Raw genomic sequence first — 21,870 nt, forward strand, 5'->3', positions numbered from 1 at the left:
TAAATTTAAAAAATAAAAGTTAATTTACAAAAAGATAGACATGGATGATAAAAATAAAGCAGTTATTGGTGATTATAGTTAACTGCGTGCCAGGCACAATGCTGTCTGGTTTATGTACATAATTTCAACTAATTAGAACAATAATCCCATGAATTGGGTGCTTTAAAGTTGAGAATATAGGGGCACCTGGGTGGCTCAGTCGGTTGTGCGTCGGACTTCAGCTCAGGTCATGATCTCACAGTTCGCGGGTTCAAGTCCCGCGTCAGGCTCTCTGCTGACAGCTCAGAGCCTGCAGCCTGCTTCGGATTCCGTGTCTCCCTCCCTCTCTGCCCCTCCCCTGCTCATGCTCTATCTGTCTCTGTCTCTCAACAATAAATAAATGTTATAAAAAAAAATTAAGTTGAGAAAATTGGGGCACCAGGATGGCTCAGTCAGTTAAGCATACGACTTGATTTCGACTCAGCTCATGATCTCACAGTCCTGGAATCAAGCCCCGTGTCAAGCTTCATGCCTAGCATGGAGCCTGCTTGGGATTGTCTCTCTCTCTCTCCCCCTCTGTCCCTCCCACGAATGCACTCTCTCCCTCTCTCAAGAAAAATAAAAATAATAATAATAATAATGAATTAAATAAAATAGGATCTGAGGGTTGGATAACTTTCCCGATAGGCATGCTTTTTTTAAGTTGTGAAGGCAAGATTCAAGCCCAAATCTCTTTGAGGCCATACTCTAAGCTCAAAACCCCCTCATGGGGGGGGGGGGGGTCAAGAGGCACTTTTTTTTTTTTTAATTTTTTTTTTCAACGTTTTTATTTATTTTTGGGACAGAGAGAGACAGAGTATGAACGGGGGAGGGGCAGAGAGAGAGGGAGACACAGAATCGGAAACAGGCTCCAGGCTCTGAGCCATCAGCCCAGAGCCTGACGCGGGGCTCGAACTCACGGACCGCGAGATGGTGACCTGGCTGAAGTCGGACGCTTAACCGACTGCGCCACCCAGGCGCCCCAAGAGGCACTTTTTAGAGCACAAGCCTCCTGTGTGGGTAGCACAAATTTTACACCCCTTCCATGGCAATGACAAGAGGGGAAATGAGAGGGGTGAGCGCCCCTCACTCATGCTTCTCCTCGCTCCTCCAGAACAAGCACTGGGTCCTTTGCCCTAAGCATCTCTTTTCTGCACCTGAGGTTATATCCAGAGGAAGCAATTGAAGGCCTTCTCCCACATGTATCCATATCTGCCATCCTGTGACTAGCAAGAGTATAATGCTCTTCTGGAAAAGCCAGAAGAAATGAGGACGTCTTTAAATGACGATCAGACTCAGACAAGAGTAGAAATATAGTAGAAAAATATAGAAATGAATCAGCTAGAAAATAAATTAGTTAAATGTAATCCAAAAGGGGGCTACAAAACTCCATCTTCACAAATGTTATGGAAAGGATCCAACATAATCATCTGTGACATGCAGCATGGAGCCTGCAGGTCTGTATGCTGTTTAAACTCCAATGCTGTGCTCAGGAATGGTTAATCCTGTAATCTGGACCTAGGCACGGTGGTACAATTGTTTCTGGTAATTGGGTAAACGCTTTTTCAACCCTAGAAAAGATTGGAATTGAACACAGATGAAGAAGCAAATCAAAGCTATACATAACAGCTTTATATTCACTTTAGGAATCAGTTTTATAATCACTAAGACTATCTGCAGGTGTTATTGGAAAGTTTCGTGGGGCGCCCGGGTGGCTCAGTCGGTTAAGCGTCCAACTTAAGCGCAGGTCATAATCTCAGTTTGTGGGTTCAAGCCCCACGTCAAGCTCTGTGCTGACAGTTCAGAGCCTGGAGCCTGAGTCAGATTCTGTGTCTCCCTCTCTCTCTGCCCCACCCCCTACTCACGCTCTGTCTCTCTCTCTCTCTCAAAAATAAAAAAAAATAAATAAATAAACATTTAAAAAATTAAGAAAAGTTTCAAAAATATGGCAGATTCAAAAATCTACTGGATTATGCTTGTGGCTTCAATTTGAAAGGTGTAATGGGCTTTTGACCTGTAATTTTAAGTTGAAAAGCAAAAGAAAACTTGAAGAGATATTTAACCAGTAGTGAACTACTTAAGAGAATAAAAAGATAACTACGTTTACAAATTTAATTTATTGAATGTACAAGAGTTATCCAAATGCTTAGAAAGCTTTTGCTTGCTAGGTGATAAATTTGCCTTGTCAGACACTTGAAGCACTTAAGAAAATTAAGTATATTACATATATAAATAGAGTTGAAAATGTTTAAGGGAATTTAATTAAATTTGTAAGTGGGACCAATGTTTGGGGGACATTAATCTATTCAAATTGAGTTAATCGAACATTAACCTGATCTTATTTTATTAGGTTTATAAAAAGTCTAACGAGATTTCTAAATTTAACATAAAGGCTTAAGAAAACGAAGTTTTAATATTTATGACTTTTAAACAGTTGGAATTTCAAATACAAAAACAAAACAAAAACCTGTAAATAGTCCTCTCCAGACAAAAAGACCACTCCCTGAACATTCAAAAACTCAGGGAACAGGGGCACCTGAGTGGCTCAGTCCACTGAGTGTCTGACTTTGGCCCAGGTCATGATCTCACCGTGGGTGAGTTCGAGCCTTACATGCGGCTCTCTGCTGTCAGCACAGAACTTGCCTCAGGTCTTCGGTCTCCCTGTCTCTCTGCCCCCCACCCCCACCCTCACTCTCTCTCTCAAAAATAAACATTAAAAAAAAAATTCAGGTAACAGCTCATGATGAGGAGGAGTGCTCTAGAAGGATGGGTGGTAGTGGAGATGGCCAATTCCACTCTCTTTGGATTTTTTTTTTAAATCCAAATAGATTTGGCATTCCATTCCATAATATTTTTTTTCCATACGAAAATTATTTTTCCTAAAAACGCTCTAGGAAAATTGACATTCCAATAAGAGGCATCATGCTTATGCTGTAGCTTCATGCACTTCCTCGCATTCTTCTGGATCCTTCCAGGGGACAAGCACCCTTGTTGGAGAAGCAAAAGCCTAGGCCATCCGCCCAGCTGTGCTAGGGAACCTCATTCACGTGAGCGCCCCCTAACCGGTGCTCTCTAGCTCCACCCCCCACACCTCTAGCTCATCCCGGGGTTCTATTGCGGGAGAAATCTGTCCTCTTCCGATGACCTTGGATCATGGATCTCTGCTTAGAGCAAAAGGGGAGTTGAAAATAAGCCTCTCACGTCCCCACCCCCAGCCACTGTCTTCCAGACCTTCAGATAAGCTTGGGCTTCCCCGGCTTGCAATGGAAAACCATCTGTGCTGGTTATTAAGGCCTTGCTTCTCGGTTCCAAACCCGCCGGTTCGGAAGCGGGAATGCGGAGGGCTGGACTGTACAAACGAGATTTTTCTTTTGCCTGCTTGCTCCCCTGGTTCTGCCATTAGAGGGCACTAAAGAGACTGGAAAACAACCAGCGGCCTTCTGCCCCAGAGGCTGGAGTGGCTTAGACTCCAGCTTTTTTCAACCTGCCAGGAAACAGCCTCATTTTACCACCCTCGGTGGTGCCAGCACCACGCGGACATGGCTTCTAACTCAGAGATCTACATCCCAGCTCCCACAGGCCCGTCCTCTGAATTTCTGGGTTCTGGCAACCTCCACCGCTCCCTTTTGTTCCAGCCGCCCTTGGGGGGAGGGGGGTGGGGTACTACTTCCTGTAGTTGTTCTGTGTTTAGGGCCTGTGTGCCCTGTTTGCTCCTTTAGTCCTCCCACACGATTCTCTATATTAAATTCTCTCTGTTGTAGCAGCCAACGTGGCTTCTGTTTTCCTGCATGAATCCGGCTGTTACGTGAACTCCACTCCCTGTTGCCCATCCCGGCTGCTTCCACGAAGAGGCTCTAGAACTAGCCCTATAAGGTGCAAGGAAGAAGAATCCCAGGCTCAAGAGTGCGCATGAATCTAAACTCGCGAGGGTACCATGGCCTGTTGGCACTCGGCAGACAAGCCCCAGTGGGTAGCTTGGTGCTCTGTAATTTGTTTCGGTCTCAGGGGAAGTACTTTCTGTATATCTTCGGGAATGAAAGCAACTGTTTCATTCAAAAAGCGATATAGTCAATGTAGAAGAATCCTTGTGAGGAAGCTTGCTACAAGTCCCGGAGCTTATATTATCTTAACATGTCAGTCTTCGTATCTGATTTTTATAACTGGTTTGGAGTCCCCAAAATCCCATGAGGGAGGCAGGGTGAGCGTATCATCTCCAGTTTACAGGGAGGAACCTAGGGGGAGGTTCTCTTGCCATGCGCTCCCCTAGAGCAACCAGTGGCAGAATCACGTCCCTTTTATTTCTTCCCTGTTCGCTCTCCAGGATGTGTTTAATGCAATGGTTCGGGTTTCTTTTTCTTTTTCTTTTTTATTTTTAATGTTTATTTTTAAGAGAGAGAGAGAGTACAAGTGGGGAAGCGATAGAGAGAGGGAGACACAGAATCCAAAGCAGGCTCCAGGCTCTGAGCTGTCAGCACAGAGCCCTAAGCGGGGCTCGAACCCACGAACCATGAGATCATGACCTGAGCCAGAGTTGGACACTCAACCGACTGAGCCACCCAGGAGCCCGTGGGTTTACTTTTCTATTGCTGCACAACAAATACCACAAGCTCAGTAGCTTAAAACAATACCCATCTATTAGCTCAGCATGCCTGATGTGAGGAAAATTTGTTTCCAAGATCCTTCTTGTCTTCGGTGGAGTCAGGCTCTTGCCATTGTGGGACTGGGGTCCCTGTTTCAGTGCTGTCAGCTGGGGGCCCCTCTCACTGCCTAGAAGCTGTCCATACTCCCTGCTACTGCTTCCTCCTCAAAACAGCAACACCACCACAACCCTTCTTGTGCTTCTGAGCTCCGACTTCCTCTCCTGCCACCAGCCTGAGAAAACCCTCCACTTTCAAAGGGTTCATGTGATCAGGTCCGGCCCACCTGGATAATCAATTGTGCGGCATAATCTAACATAATCACAGGAGTCAAATCCACCTCATTCACAATCCTGGGATCCTGCTGGATGAGCACCCCAAAAGCAGGACATCCGGGCAGCTTCTCAGGATTCTCCCATCACAGTGTTGTCTGCGGACTCCTGCATTAGAGTAACCTGGGATACTCATTAAAACTGGAGATTCTCTGGTGACACCACAGACCCCTGAACCACTCTCTGGGGGCACTGGGTCTAGGAGTCTGGATTCACTTCTCAGATAATGCTGATGCTCACTCCGATTTGAGAATCTAGGGGCACCTGGCTGGCTAGATCGGTGGAGCATGCGACTCTTGACCTCAGGGTTGTAAGTTCAAGCCCCACGTGGGGTATGGAGATGACTTAAAAATAAAATCTTGAAAAAAAAATTTTGAGGCTTTAAAATCTGAGCTTAGCATTTCATCAGCCTGGGATAAAATACAGCACCATATCCACTTCGCTGCAAGTGAGGGCTACGTGGGCTCTAATGAATGGTGTGCTTGAGGGGTGCTGAGCATCCAAATGCTCAGTTATGACCTGGGCGCTCATTTCCCCAGCTGCGGAGAGTGCTGGCCCAGGACCACTCCCAGCTGAGACCCTCTGCGGCCATTGCCCTCCCGGGAAGTGAAGGGAGCAGCCGTGCCCAAGGTAATGTCCTCCCTCCAGCAGCGGCCCCCTTCCAATGACTGCTCCACTAGGAGAACAAAGACCTACACCTTCCTTGCTTCATTTGGGGACATGTCACAGGGACTATCTCAGCTTTGGTCTTCCTCTGCAGTTGCCTGAGGCCATTGCTGTAAGTGTGGCTCCACTTCTCTGTCTGCCCTACTCTATGCTCCTCACTTTATTTATTTTTGAGAGAGAGAGAGAGAGAGACAGAGGATGAGCAGGGAAGGGGCAGAGAGAAAGGGAGACACAAAATCCAAAGCAGGCTCCAGGCTCTGAGCTGTCAGCACACATCCTGATGCAGGGCTCGAACCCACGAACTGAGATCATGACCTGAGCCGAAGTCAAATGCCCAACCAACTGAGTCACCCAGGCACCCCTTATCTATGTTCCTCAGTTTTTCATGCATATTTCATGCATATGCATGCATATTTCATGGGCTTTCAAGAGCACCCCTCAGGCAAGTCCTGCCCCTGAACCTCCACCTCAGAATCTGTTTCCAGAGTCTAACCTAGGTAGCCTGACATCATTTGCTTGAGATCTGTAGCTCTGCTTCACATTCTATCCCAGATCTGCCCATTTCTCTCTGTCTCCACTGCTACCACTCTTATCCAAGGCACCACCTCTCTGTCTCAGTCATCTCTGTCTGCAGTCACAGCCACTAGCCATCCCTCCTCCCTCCCCCATCACATTCCATACTCCACACAGCAGCCCCACCAAATTAGAACAGCCCTTGTTACTTTGCTTGTGGTCTGTTTCCTCCATTAGAACGCAAGCTTGTGGAAGGCAGGGATTGTTTTTGGCGGTTGAACTTCTTCACCACTGTATCCCTGGCATAGAGGAGATGCCAATAAGTGCTTGTTGAGTCGATTAGTAGATTAAAGCACCAACCTCCCACAGATAACCAAAAGACACCATAAGATACCCAAGTACAACAAATTAAGATTAGAAAATGGGCTTTGTGCTTTCTTGCCCGGAATTAATGATATGAAGTCCACAAAGTTGCTTTCATATCAGGATTTTCTTCTGGAAACTTCCCTTAAACACCTAGGATTTTAGGTTACTGCTGGAAAACGTCAGAGAAAGGAAGAAACTTGGGCCTCTGAGTCACTTTGGATCCTAGTATCCAATTGTCATACCTTTTCTTTTTTATAATAGTCATATTCCAGCAAAATAAGTTATAGTAGTCATATCTGATTAGGAAATCTCATTCTCTCAATGCCTAGCAAAATTAGTGGCATATTTCTTGGGTGGGTTGGAGGAATCATTTATGGATAGATCCAATAGAACACTCTTCAGGAAGACACGTGAGCCCCCTCTTACATAATTCTAGAAATTTTAACTTAGCTATTGTGGGTTTATTTAAAATGGAGTGTATCTGAATAATGTAATTTGCCAAGAACTTGAGAAATTAAAAACACTTAACTCGTCTTTACTGATGACTTCCTTTTTGGAAACATGTCTGTCTCCAGTGCAGTGATTAGTCAGGAATGGGGCACACACTCTCTAAACTAGTCATTCCTGAAATAATATACGCATAATTGGTATCCCAGAGGAGGAAGAGAGAGGGAAAGGTGCTGAAGGGGTACTTGAAGAAATAATAGCTGAGAACTTCCCTGAACTGGGGAAGGAAAAAGGCATTGAAATCCAAGAGGCACAGAGAACTCCCTTCAGACGTAACTTGAATCGATCTTCTGCACGACATATCATAGTGAAACTGGCAAAATACAAGGATAAAGAGAAAATTCTGAAAGCAGCAAGGGGTAAACGTGCCCTCACATATAAAGGGAGACCTATAAGACTCGTGACTGATCTCTCTTTTGAAACTTGGCAGGCCAGAAAGAATTGGCACGAGATTTTCAGTGTGCTAGACAGAAAAAATATGCAGCCGAGAATCCTTTATCCAGCAAGTCTGTCATTTAGAATAGAAGGAGAGATAAAGGTCTTCCCAAACAAACAAAAACTGAAGGAATGTGTCACCACTAAACCAGCCCTACAAGAGATCCTAAGGGGGACCCAGTGAGACAAAGTACCAGAGACATCACTACAAGCATAAAACATACAGACATCACAATGACTCTAAAGCCATATCTTTCTATAGTAACACTGAATGTAAATGGATTAAATGCGCCAACCAAAAGACACAGGGTATCAGAATGGATAAAAAAACAAGACCCATCTATTTGCTGTCTACAAGAGACTCATTTTAGACCTGAGGACACCTTTAGATTGAGAGTGAGGGGATGGAGAACTATTTATCATGCTACTGGAAGCCAAAAGAAAGCTGGAGTAGCCATACTTATATCAGACAAACTAGACTTTAAATTAAAGGCTGTAACAAGAGATGAAGAAGGACATTATATAATAGTGACAGGGTCTATCCATCAGGAAGAGCTAACAATTATAAATGTCTATGCGCCGAATACCGGAGCCCCCAAATATATAAAACAATTACTCATAAACATAAGCAACCTTATTGAGAAGAATGTGGTAATTGCAGGGGACTTTAACACCCCACTTACAGAAATTGATAGATCATCTAGACACACGGTCAATAAAGAAACAAGGGCCCTGAATGAGACATTGGATCAGATGGACTTGACAGATATATTTAGAACTCTGCATCCCAAAGCAACAGAATATACTTTCTTCTCGAGTGCACATGGAACATTCTCCAAGATAGATCATATACTGGGTCACAAAACAGCCCTTCATAAGTTTACAAGAATTGAAATCATACCATGCATACTTTCAGACCACAATGCTATGAAGCTTGAAATCAACCACAGAAAAAAGTCTGGAAAACCTCCAAAAGCATGGAGGTTAAAGAACACCCTACTAACGAATGAGTGGGTCAACCAGGCAATTCGAGAAGAAATTAAAAAATATATGGAAACAAACGAAAATGAAAATACAACAATCCAAACGCTTTGGGACGCAGTGAAGGCAGTCCTGAGACGAAAATACATTGCAATCCAGGCCTATCTCAAGAAACAAGAAAAATCCCAAATACAAAATCTAACAGCACACCTAAAGGAAATAGAAGCAGAACAGCAAAGACAGCCTAAACCCAGCAGAAGAAGAGAAATAATAAAGATCAGAGAAGAAATAAACAATATAGAATCTAAAAAAACTGTAGAGCAGATCAACGAAACCAAGAGTTGGTTTTTTGAAAAAATAAACAAAATTGACAAACCTCTAGCCAGGCTTCTCAAAAAGAAAAGGGAGATGACCCAAATAGATAAAATCATGAATGAAAATGGAATTATTACAACCAATCCCTCAGAGATACAAACAATTATCAGGGAATACTATGAAAAATTATATGCCAACAAATTGGACAACCTGGAAGAAATGGACAAATTCCTGAACACCCACACTCTTCCAAAACTCAATCAGGAGGAAATAGAAAGCTTGAACAGACCCATAACCAGCGAAGAAATTGAATCAGTTATCAAAAATCTCCCAACAAATAAGAGTCCAGGACCAGATGGCTTCCCAGGGGAGTTCTACCAGACGTTTAAAGCAGAGATAATACCTATCCTTCTCAAGCTATTCCAAGAAATAGAAAGGGAAGGAAAACTTCCAGACTCATTCTATGAAGCCAGTATTACTTTGATTCCTAAACCAGACAGAGACCCAGTAAAAAAAGAGAACTACAGGCCAATATCCCTGATGAATATGGATGCAAAAATTCTCAATAAGATACTAGCAAATCGAATTCAACGGCATATAAAAAGAATTATTCACCATGATCAAGTGGGATTCATTCCTGGGATGCAGGGCTGGTTCAACATTCGCAAATCAATCAACGTGATACATCACATTAACAAAAAAAAAAGAGAAAAACCATATGATCCTGTCAATCGATGCAGAAAAGGCCTTTGACAAAATCCAGCACCCTTTCTTAATAAAAACCCTTGAGAAAGTCGGGATAGAAGGAACATACTTAAAGATCATAAAAGCCATTTATGAAAAGCCCACAGCTAACATCATCCTCAATGGGGAAAAACTGAGAGCTTTTTCCCTGAGATCAGGAACACGACAGGGATGCCCACTCTCACCGCTGTTGTTTAACATAGTGCTGGAAGTTCTAGCATCAGCAATCAGACAACAAAAGGAAATCAAAGGCATCAAAATTGGCAAAGATGAAGTCAAGCTTTCGCTTTTTGCAGATGACATGATATTATACATGGAAAATCCGACAGACTCCACCAAAAGTCTGCTAGAACTGATACATGAATTCAGCAAAGTTGCAGGATACAAAATCAATGTACAGAAATCAGTTGCATTCTTATACACTAACAATGAAGCAACAGAAAGACAAATAAAGAAACTGATCCCATTCACAATTGCACCAAGAAGCATAAAATACCTAGGAATAAATCTAACCAAAGATGTAAAGGATCTGTATGCTGAAAACTATAGAAAGCTTATGAGGGTAATTGAAGAAGATTTAAAGAAATGGAAAGACATTCCCTGCTCATGGATTGGAAGAATAAATATTGTCAAAATGTCAATACTACCCAAAGCTATCTACACATTCAATGCAATCCCAATCAAGGTTGCACCAGCATTCTTCTCGAAACTAGAACAAGCAATCCTAAAATTCATATGGAACCACAAAAGGCCCCGAATAGCCAAAGTAATTTTGAAGAAGAGGACCAAAGCAGGAGGCATCACAATCCCAGACTTTAGCCTCTACTACAAAGCTGTCATCATCAAGACAGCATGGTATTGGCACAAAAACAGACACATAGACCAATGGAATAGAATGGAAACCCCAGAACTAGACCCACAAACGTATGGCCAACTAATCTTTGACAAAGCAGGAAAGAACATCCAATGGAAAAAAGACAGTCTCTTTAACAAATGGTGCTGGGAGAACTGGACAGCAACATGCAGAAGGTTGAAACTAGACCACTTTCTCACACCATTCACAAAAATAAACTCAAAATGGATAAAGGACCTGAATGTGAGACAGGAAACCATCAAAACCTTAGAGGAGAAAGCAGGAAAAGACCTCTCTGACCTCAGCCGTAGCAATCTCTTACTCGACACATCCCCAAAGGCAAGGGAATTCAAAGCAAAAGTGAATTACTGGGACCTTATGAAGATAAAAAGCTTCTGCACAGCAAAGGAAACAACCAACAAAACTAAAAGGCAACCAACGGAATGGGAAAAGATATTTGCAAATGACGTATCGGACAAAGGGCTGGTATCCAAAATCTATAAAGAGCTCACCAAACTCCACACCCGAAAAGCAAATAACCCAGTGAAGAAATGGGCAGAAAACATGAATAGACACTTCTCTAAAGAAGACATCCGGATGGCCAACAGGCACATGAAAAGATGTTCGGCGTCGCTCCTTATCAGGGAAATACAAATCAAAACCACACTCAGGTATCACCTCACGCCAGTCAGAGTGGCCAAAATGAACAAATCAGGAGACTATAGATGCTGGAGAGGATGTGGAGAAACGGGAACCCTCTTGCACTGTTGGTGGGAATGCAAATGGGTGCAGCCGCTCTGGAAAGCAGTGTGGAGGTTCCTCAGAAAATTAAAAATAGACCTACCCTATGACCCAGCAATAGCACTGCTAGGAATTCATCCAAGGGACACAGGAGTACTGATGCATAGGGGCACTTGTACCCCAATGTTCATAGCAGCACTCTCAACAATAGCCAAATGATGGAAAGAGCCTAAATGTCCATCAACTGATGAATGGATAAAGAAATTGTGGTTTATATACACAATGGAATACTACGTGGCAATGAGAAAAAATGAAATATGGCCTTTTGTAGCAACGTGGATGGAACTGGAGAGTGTGATGCTAAGTGAAATAAGCCATACAGAGAAAGACAGATACCATATGGTTTCACTCTTATGTGGATCCTGAGAAACTTAACAGGAACCCATGGGGGAGGGGAAGGAAAAAAAAAAAAAGAGGTTAGAGTGGGAGAGAGCCAAAGCATAAGAGACTGTTGAGAACTGAGAACAAACTAAGGGTTGATGGGGGGTGGGAGGGAGGAGAGGGTGGGTGATGGGTATTGAGGAGGGCACCTTTTGGGATGAGCACTGGGTATTGTATGGAAACCAATTTGACAATAAATTTCATATATAAATAAAAAAAAATAAAATAAACCACAGCCATTTAAAAAAATAAATAAATAAACTAGTCATTCCTGAAACAGGATTTAGGACAGGACAGTTTTGTGATACAAGTGCAATTTTGGAATGCCTATTATTAAGGAAGAAAAAAATGCTCTCTGGGTAGTCAGGATGATTCAGACTCCAAAAGTATCACATGATTTATAAGTAGTCATTTGCCAGCATTCGCTTCCTCAGGAGGGAAAAATCCTTGAGGAGATATATATATATATATATATATGTATATATAAAACCTATATATGTAACATAATATACAATTATGTTATTATATATTATAATTATATATATATATATATATATACACACACACGTAATACCTAAAAAGTAAGTGAAATCACCATCAATTTAAAAGCAAAAATTTGAGATCATGAAAAATAATTAAAACCCATTTATTGACCAGGGCAATATTATGCAAGACATAGAGAATGAAATCCTAGTGTTTAGAGGCATCCAGTGCTCACAGAGCATCTTCCTCAAGTATTACAGCAAGTTACAAAGTAATAAATAACAGAAATATACATCCTGGTGTCACATGGACCTAGTTTTTCCTGCCAAGGTGCCAACATCAGATTAAAAAACAACAACAACAAACAAACAAAAAAAAAAACATTGAAATTTATTAGACCCAACACCCACGGAAGAAATTGAAAACATTTTCAGAGAATTGGCTGTATCCATGGGCTTTAACACCAAACAGTCATACTGCCCACACTCTCACACTTTCAAAGGACAATTAATTCCAGTGCAATGTATGTTGCTCTGGCAGATAAAATAGAACTACCCAATTTATTCTATAACATAACTGATAGCAAACCCTGACGTGACTAACCCCCAAAATAAAAAAAATATGAAAACAGCATTCCTTCCAGAGATCCTTTTGGTTTTATTAGCCAAATGAAGTATGTGTGTGCCCTCTGACTCAGAAATTCACTGCTGAGCATACGTCCTGGGGACATTCCCACCCAGGCCCATGAAAAGACATTGTAGGTCACTGCAGCATAGTAGTGGCAGGGAGCTGGGGTCTCGGGCATGCATCACTGGGAGAATGAATGGGGAAACGTGTGAGCAAACGTGGATGATTTTGCAGCAAGTAGAAGCAATGAATTGGACATATTTACAGCAGCATGGGTTGATCTTAAAAACATAGTGCTCAGTGAGAAATTCAGGAAGCAGAATAATACAACATCACTGAAATAAAAACTATATTACACAAGGCAATAATATACATTTTTCAAAAACACAAAATAGGAAGAGATATACACAGGGGCACCTAGGTGGCTCAGTTGGTTGGGCATCTGACTGTTGGTTTCAGCTCAAGTTGCGATCTCGTGGTTCGCGAGTTTGAGCCTCGCATCAAGCTCTGCTCAGGTAGCGTGTAGCCTGCTTGGGATGCTTTCTCTCTCTCTCTCTCTCTCCTTCTCTCTCTGCCCCTCCTCTGCTTGCATGCCCTATCTCTCTCAAAATAAAAATAAATACACTTAAAAAAATAAATGTACAGGGGCGCCTGGGTGGCGCAGTCGGTTAAGCGTCCGACTTCGGCTCAGGTCACGATCTCACGGTCTGTGAGTTCGAGCCCCGCGTCGGGCTCTGGGCTGATGGCTCAGAGCCTGGAGCCTGCTTCTGATTCTGTGTCTCCCTCTCTCTCTGCCCCTCCCCCGTTCATGCTCTGTCTCTCTCTGTCCCAAAAATAAATAAACATTGAAAAAAAAAATTAAATAAATAAATAAATAAATAAATGTACACATCAAAAGGGTAACTTACTGGAGACAATAGGACTGAGACATACGATAAAGAGAATACATAAATGCAGGGCTACATTCTGATTTCCACAGGTCCTGGGCCCTTTGGCATTTGTGGCTCCTTCTGTCCATAAAAAAATTAAAAATCACATTTTTAGGGGTGCCTGGGTGGCTCATTTAGTTAGCATCTGACTTTGGCTCAGGTCATGATCTCGCGGCTCATGGGTTCGAGCCCTGCCTTGGGCTCTGTGCTGACAACTCAGAGCCTGGAGCCTGCTTCAGATTCTGTGTCTCCCCCTCTCTCTGCTCCTCCCCTACTTGCACTCTGTCTCTGTCTCTCAAAAATGAATAAACGCTAAAAAAAATTTTTTAAATAAATCATATTTTTAATGACCAGCCCTAAAGCACCAGGCTTACTGTGCCCGATGATAAATTGGCTCCAGATAATGAATGACTGAATTAGAGAGGGGCCTTGTAGGAACCAGGAATAATCATGTGCTACAAACTGAGGAGTATGATTCATTCAGTCCTCTGCACCTGAGGTCCAAAAACTCTTCCTTAGTGTTGGGGGCCAGGCATTGGAATTAAACTACTGACTCACTATCATTTGATTGCTCTCTAAAGTCCTAGACCTCAAGGGATCTAGAGGGAAAATTCTGTAACCAATTCACTGCATAGTCATAAGAAAAACAGCAAATTTAGAACTGAATAGACTGTGGCTACGTGGGATTTTTCCACAGGCAGCACAACAGGCCTGAACTTCTGATGATAAAGTCTAAGGCTCAGTGGCACCTTCTCTGGAATAATGAGTGAACAACGTGTTCCAGGTCAGCTGAGGGAGGGACTAGAGAGAAAGGGGTCAGTAAAATCTGCAGTGCCTTCGAAGGCTAAGGAGCAGTATTACTTACACATTGGCCTAATGCAGGAAGAGGAAAAAATGGCTGAAGCCCAGGCTCAAAAGAAAAAGGAAAACAAACAAAGAAAAAAACCTTCTCAAAAAAAGTAGTTCCTTAGGTGAGAGCCCTAATGCCCTGGGATATTACTAAGGCTTAAGAAAAAAAAAGAAGGTTCCCCAAAAAAAGACTCCATCTAGAAAATGCTGACTTAAACAACACCAGGCAGATTTTCTCATTGTATGATCTATCATAACCTTTACTCTACACTATAATTTGAATTGTGTATCTCCAAAAGGGGGGACACAGAGATTGGTATGTTGCATCCCCCAAAGCAATTGGACAATAGAATCCTTCTGCTCTGATGGTGGACGCACTGACAGCTGAGAACTCCCCAGGAAGCGTGGTCCACGTCAGGGCCTGTCCCCAGTTCAGGCAGGTGAATTCACTCACAAGAGTCTGAGCCCACAGCCTGGGCTGCTGTGGCCTGTCTGTGCTGCCTACCTCAGGGGAGCTGGACTACCCCTTGAGGGCAGGGGGCGGGTATGGCTCCCTTAGCCTCCAGATTGCCAGGACAATCCCTGGGGAGTGCTGTGACCATGCTGGGCACAAGGGCTAGGCTGCAATAGAGCTTGATTTATACTTTTGGAACATTTAGAGATGTGGCATGCAGGCTTTCATTTATACTACTGAATGAGCCCCTCAAATATTAGGGGCAGTCCAGGCCTGATGGTTTTTCTAAGAAGGATGATCCTGTTGTGCCACAACAAAACTTGCCTTGCATAATCAAAATCACCATCACTCAGTCCCCCAAGATCCTTCTCCCGGGTGCCGGTCAGCCCCCAAGATGCCTGGGCAGGTCAGCTTTGAGTATGCACTGCTTCATGGACTCAGAACCATCACAACATGTGAGTTCTGGGCCCTCCACCTCAGAAGTTCCCCTCTTTTCTCTTCCAGCCCAAGCCCCTGCTTTCAGGGAAACACACACACACACACACACACACACACACACACACACACACACATCCAGGGACACTCACAATACATACAGAGACATACATCCACACCTACATAAACACAAAGGCATACATACACACACACACAGACGTACCTACACACGGACACACAGAGGGACACAGACATACACACACACACACAGACACACACACACAGACACAGCCAGGTTACAGTTATGAAACCTATCTTTAAGAAAAATCCAAGGTCTAGGTTGAGCGATAACATTCGAGAATTCCCAGTGGGGATCAGAATTTCCCTAAATACTCTTACCTCAGGCACTGTGCTGATTATTCTCCACATGCCCCACCGAATTCATCTGCTGCTCTTTCCTCCTTTTTTTTTTTTTTTAAGTTTACTTATTTATTTTGAGAGAGAGAGAAAGAGAGCATGAGTGGGGGAGGGGCAGGGAGAGGGAGAGAGAGAATCCCAAGCAGGCTCCGCACTGTCAGCGCAGAGCCCAACACGGGGCCCGAACTCACCAACCGTGAGATCATGACCTGAGCGGAAATCGAGAGCTGGACGCTTAACCGGCTGAGCCACCCAGGTGCCCCCACTGTCCTTTACTGCCATGCTCTGTGTTCCAGGGGGCTGACCCCTAGGGACTTCCCCACTGGGCTTCCTTGTCCATTCAGGCCTTCAGCTTTCGAGAAGAGTGCGAGGAGGGATGAGGGAAGAGAGGACACTCAAGTATCAGAGCGGTGGAGGAATCCCCAGAGTGCAGCTTTCACAGAGAAGGCACATTTATATCTACACTCTGGAAAGTGCTGCACTGAGAAATGTTTCTTTGTGTCACCAGACACTGCGGGAACCACTAGACCTCTCACCCTACCCATTTATGAACGCCTGATGAAAAGAGATGGAATTATCTGGATTGAGCTTGGAACAACGCAACCTGGATTGGGTTTTTGATATTTCCTACACGCTTTTACTTTAGATTGAATAGACCAGCTTTTGGGAAATGGACTAAACATGAGGCCATGATAGGATTATGTTATTGATGCCATAGGGCCAGACCATGTTCTCCTGTACAGTTTCCCCAGTAAGAAATGATCATTTCCGATTCTTAATCATTCGTGCATAGAATAATCATCTGCAGCAAGTAGGCCAAGGACAGAAGCGAGGAAGAAGCTCCCATTTCTCTCTAGGGATGGGAGACAGTTGGTACGAAACACGAAGTGTTTAGAACCTCCGGTAGAGAGCGAGCTGCCCCCGCCTAGTGCAGGGACATCTGGGATCAGGCAGGGACGCTGAGTACTTTTGGGGAAACTGAGTCTTTCTGGTCTTTCTCTGCTATATTGCACATCCCTTTCGTTATTATCAAATCTCCAGGAAACTATCCTTAAAATAGAGGCATAGGGAATGAAGCGATAGGAGTGTAAGCTGCGTTCCCTTCACCTGCTCAGAGTGCAGATGATATCATCAGTGAGTAAGAGAAGAGCACCTCCACCAACAGAAAAGACCCCCTTGAGGGTCAGCCACAGACAAGGTCACAGCAGGAGGAACAGGTGGCGAGGTGTGGGACGTACATCCTGAGGATGGCTCAGAAATCACTAAGGGACAGGCTGCGAGGGACTAATCTCCAGGAACAATAATGTGAGTCACAGGAAGGAAAGATCAATTCAGATCGCTGAGAAAGAGAGACACGTTGGTTATACCTAATCCTGAGCTACTCATTTAGTTTTGGGAATTAAACTTCAAAAACAGCACTCTCAATCACACATGATGGTCTTTTATCCAGCGTTCACAGAATACAATTCTTAAATAGGTGGGTGGCTGTTTAAAAATTCTGTTCCTGTATTTGAAAAATGGGACAGCTTTATACTCCCCAAAGCCAACTTGCCTGGAAACTATAAAAAGAAACAATCTTTTCAAAATGTATCCACCTAAATCTCTCGGTGCTCCTGAGACATTAAAATAATCAAATGAGATTGTACAGCACCTGATCAATGGCCTTGCTCATAATACTCCTTCCAAAGTGCATTTGGGCTTGCAGCTAATAACAGCCATGAATCACATGAACCACACAGAAGACTGGGCAACGGGTAATTATATCAGGTAATCAAAGTGAGAAATAGCCAGCCATAAGAACTGGGAAGCTATTTTTGTACAAAGTACAGCCTGAAAGTACAGGACAGCCTAAAAGTGACATATTCAGGATGGAGCCATCTATGTAGAAGCAGCAAAAGTAGGAAAATCTGATCCCGAAGTGAATGTTTCTACCACATAAAGCCACGGAGGACTTAATGCTCAAAGCCAGCCCTGGTGTGGGATGGCATCCAGGAATAGCCATGCCATGCACAGCAACTGGCTGGGTGTCCCTAACAAGTCACTTAGCCTCTCTGGCATTCAGTCTCAGCTGCAAAAGAGGAAGTTGGAACAGATACTCTCTAAATGCCTTTCTAGCTCCAAATTTCTCTTTGTAATTGATACAGAACTCATTCAACACTTGGGAGACAAAATCAACCCAGAAATTGGTGTCAGCTCTGACTTAAACAAAGCTTATGATCAGCAGTTTTGATACTTGGTGTCCATCAAGTACATAGATAGACTTGTGAGACATAGTCCCGAAAATTCTGATTCTGTGCTTTTGAAGTGGGTATCAGGTGGTGGTATATTTCACAAATTTCTGGGATGATTCTGATATGCTCTGAAATTTGAGAACTACTTGTCTGTTAAGTCAGCAGTTATGGGAAGGCATGACGACCCGTTATAGGAAGAGGCTGAAAAGAAAAGCAATGTTTACTGAAAACTTGCTTTATGCCAATATTGACTACATGCTATCTCATTTAATCTTCTTAGCGGTCTTTGGTTCAGGAAGAAAGGACATCTTTCCTTAGGAAGAGAAACCAACCCCAGTTGAAAGTAAGGCAATAACGGGGTGCCTGGGTGGCTCAGTTGGTTGAGCGTCTGACTTCAGCTCAGGTCATGATCTCACAGTTTGTGAGTTCGAGCCCTGCATCAGGCTTTGTACTAACAGCTCAGAACCTGGAGCCTGCTTCCCATTCTGTGTCTCCCTCTCTCTCTGCCCCTCCCCTTCTCATGCTCTCTCACTCCTGTCTCAAAAATAAATAAACATTAAAAAAAAATTTTTTTTCAATGTTTATTTATTTTTGGGACAGAGAGAGACAGAGCATGAATGGGGGAGGGGCAGAGAGAGAGGGAGACACAGAATCCGAAACAGGCTCCAGGCTCTGAGCCATCAGCCCAGAGCCTGACGCGGGGCTCGAACTCACAGACCGCGAGATCGTGACCTGGCTGAAGTCGGACGCTTCACCGACTGCGCCACCCAGGCGCCCCTAAAAAAAATTTTTTTAAAGAAAGTAAGGCAATGAAGAATCCTAGATAATCCCAATAAATTAATTCCCCTTATTGACTCTTGCCCAGTTAAATAAATGATGACGCTAATGGTATGCATTCTTTGCACAATTTCTTTCTTTTTTTTTTGAAGTAGGGTGATAAATAAAATGAGAAATAAAGTTCATAAATTCAACATAGTTGCATAAATATAACATACTCACTTTATAAGTAAGCTAATTGAAACAGCAAAAAACCCCCAAAAACCATCAACGAGAATTGAGACCTTCCTCGGGTACATAAAACTTGTCAAGCCATAATTTAAGTGTATATTTCATCTTGTGTACGCCAACCAACACTCTAGACAAAGACATTCTCAGCTGCAATAGAAAATGAAGGTCTCTTAGACCTCACACTTTACACATAAACTCTCTATTTAATGATGTTTGGGTTTCTCCTCTTAGATATGCCAAGCGCAGAGGAAGACTAATGAAAAGCTTTAAACCCCAGGTTGCTAGGATACATTATCCATTTATTTTAAAGTACAAATCTCCATTCTTGCTCAGGCTGAGATGAATTATCATTACTAAGAAATCTTTAGAAATACAGTCCGTTCTCAAAGTACTTTCCCCAGAATATTTATTCAAGTAGCACTGTTCTAGAAAGGCTCTATGTTCTTTATTCTTAGTAACTTGGGATGGTGTGCAGAGCATCCTATGAGTTAGCATTTGTGAGACATTTACACCCTAGTGGTAGTTCACCCACCAGAGAAGGGAAATTTATAGCCATTTTGAAACTTCAGAGTGAAAATAGAATTCGGACCTTGGAAGGGTGGGGTGAAGTGAATGGAATTTTTTCCAATATTTATTTTTAGTATCCCTTCAGATCTAAAGTCATTTTGTCCGGGAACATAAAGATTGAATTATGATTAGCTTAGTTTACTTACCAAAGTATCATGTGTGATGTCTTCTATTTTAAAGTATAATTTATTTAGATAGTTTCAAATGTATTACTTGGGTGTTCTTTTCAACATTCCAAATTGCTCCTACAGGTGGAGCCGTCCATTTCCAAACCGAAAGAAATCCAGCACCTTCCAAATTTGCTAAAAGCAGGCCAAAATCTACAGAAGAGGAGAGAGGAAGGAAGCATTTTAGGGCGCTTACTGTATGCAGGCACGGTGCATAGGTAATCTCATAGATCATGTCAGAATCCGGGGGAGGTGGGGATTGTTGGCCCATTGTACAGGTGAGGAAGGTGGGGCTTAGAGAAGTCACTCAGCTAGTAAGTGGTAGAACTGGGATGGAACTCAGTCTGCCGGACCCCACAGACTGTGCTTTCTCTCTTACATCACTCAATGACTGGGGGAAGCCATTAGCCGCCAGGGGGCCGCAGACTGTGTGTTGCCCACTACCCTCACGCACCCTAGGAGGTACGGAAATACCATTAACCCTTTTCTGCCTCCACTGCCTCAATGGCACCCATGAAAAAACTTGTGGGGGGCAAATAAAGAGGCGGGTTCTGAAGTTCACCGTTGACTGCATCCACCCTGTAGAAGATGGAATCATGGCTGCTGCCAACGTGGAATAATTTTGGGGGGAAAGAATCAAAGTGAATGGAAAAGCTGGGAATCTTGGCGAAGGGGCTGTATACCTTGAAAGGAGCAAGAGCAAGACCACCTTAACTCCTGAAGTGACTTTTTCTAAAAAGTATTTGAAGTATCTCACCAAAAAAAAAAAAAAAAAAAAAATATATATATATATATATATATACACACATATATATATACATACATGTATATATGTATACATATGTATATATGTATACATGTATATATGTATACATATATCACATATATATATAATATATGTTTGAATAGTCAACATGCTTGGCTGCATGTAGTTGCTAACAGGAAACAGAGTTACCAAATACCTTAACCACATTAACCACAATGAAGAAGGGGAGGAAGATGGGATTAAAACTTGTTTACTTGGAACGTTTTGTATGAGTTCTTGAATAAACGTGGAAACAAAAACAGAAACGAAAAAAAATGCCATTAACCCACCATCATGCATCATTGAGTTCCTACCATGTGATTCTGATTCTGTCATTCTTTTTTTAATGTTTATTTATTTTGAGAGAGAGAGAGTGCACACACAGGAGGGGCAGAGAGAGAGAGAGTTCACGCACAGGAGGGGCAGAGAAAGAGAGGTTGAGAATCCCAGTCAGGCTCTGCATTGTCAGTGCAGAGCCTGATGCAGGGCTTGAATTCACGAACTGTGAGATCATGACCTGAGCCAAAATCAAAAATCTGATGCTCAACCAACTGAGCCACCCAGGCACCCCTGATTCTGTAATTCTTTAATACAAAGGGCTCATTAGTGCAGGACAGTTTCCCTGCATGAAGAGAGCCAGTGCCTTAGCCCAAGAGCTCAGGGCAGTGTCTCCAAGGTAGCCCCACTCAGCCAGGGATGAAAGCTGTCACCAGTCCAGCTCCTGCCAGCAGCTGGTGCCTTCTTGCGTCAAGAGGCATCAGGACTAGAAAATGCATAGTAATGTGGTTCCAGGAAAGTGATTCTAGTTTCCGGCTCTACTATCTGAAAGTGTAACCTCACTCCTGATGTCAGGAGTGGGCCCATGACACATACCTGGCCAATCATAACCGCATTTCCCCAGGCAAAACGAGTAATCCAGGAGTGGGTGATGCCTCAAATAGAGCCAGAGACTTTCCTGAGTCTGATACGTGGATAACGGGAAAGAGAAGTTCCAAGTTGGGAGGCTGTGACATTTTGGCTGCCAGCAACCATCTTCCCTATTATGAGCCTGGGGAGAAAACGTGTCTGCAAAATGAAATCAGAGATGAGAAACAGTGAGAAAACAAGAGAGTTCTGGTGGTGCCTCATCCCGGGAACAGGCACTGCTGCATACAAGCTTATAAACTAACCCAGAACTGTCTCAGGTGTGTGAACCAATATATTCTCTTCCGCTTTTAAACCAACTGGAGTGGATTTCTGTCCCCTGGACTCGACGCAGCTTTGATTAATGCATTCGGTTACCTTTCCCAGGGACTGAAATTCTCTTGGTTTACAGCCATGTCCTTGGCCTGGTTTAGTTTACAACTTCC

At 43.3% G+C, this 21,870-nt stretch overlaps 1 protein-coding gene and 1 pseudogene across 5 annotated transcripts in view; one reads left to right on the top strand and one right to left on the bottom strand.

The window, feature by feature from the left end:
- The window catches only part of LOC147582006 (uncharacterized), a 76,479-nt gene that overhangs the window by 31,922 nt on the left and 22,687 nt on the right, over window positions 1–21,870 (bottom strand). For 3 of the 5 annotated variants that reach the window (XR_015250471.1, XM_086705098.1, XM_086705099.1), the window contains exons 3-4: window positions 21,395–21,586; window positions 19,696–19,869 (exon numbers count right to left, since the gene is read on the bottom strand). Coding sequence is in view for 3 of the 5 variants with exons in the window: in XM_086705098.1 (XP_086561224.1) it covers window positions 19,736–19,869; window positions 21,395–21,586 (326 nt within the window). In the remaining 2 variants the exon portion in view is untranslated. Of the gene's footprint in view, window positions 1–19,260; window positions 19,870–21,394; window positions 21,587–21,870 lie in introns of those variants that run through there. The other 2 variants (XR_015250472.1, XM_086705097.1) reach the window with 1 other exon arrangement.
- Window positions 20,221–20,762, top strand: LOC112858687 (large ribosomal subunit protein eL22 pseudogene; annotated as a pseudogene).

This window comes from Puma concolor, chromosome B1 (assembly GCF_028749965.1).
Source record: "Puma concolor isolate L17-30 chromosome B1, mPumCon1.1.hap2, whole genome shotgun sequence".
NCBI classification, from domain to species: Eukaryota; Metazoa; Chordata; class Mammalia; order Carnivora; family Felidae; genus Puma; species Puma concolor.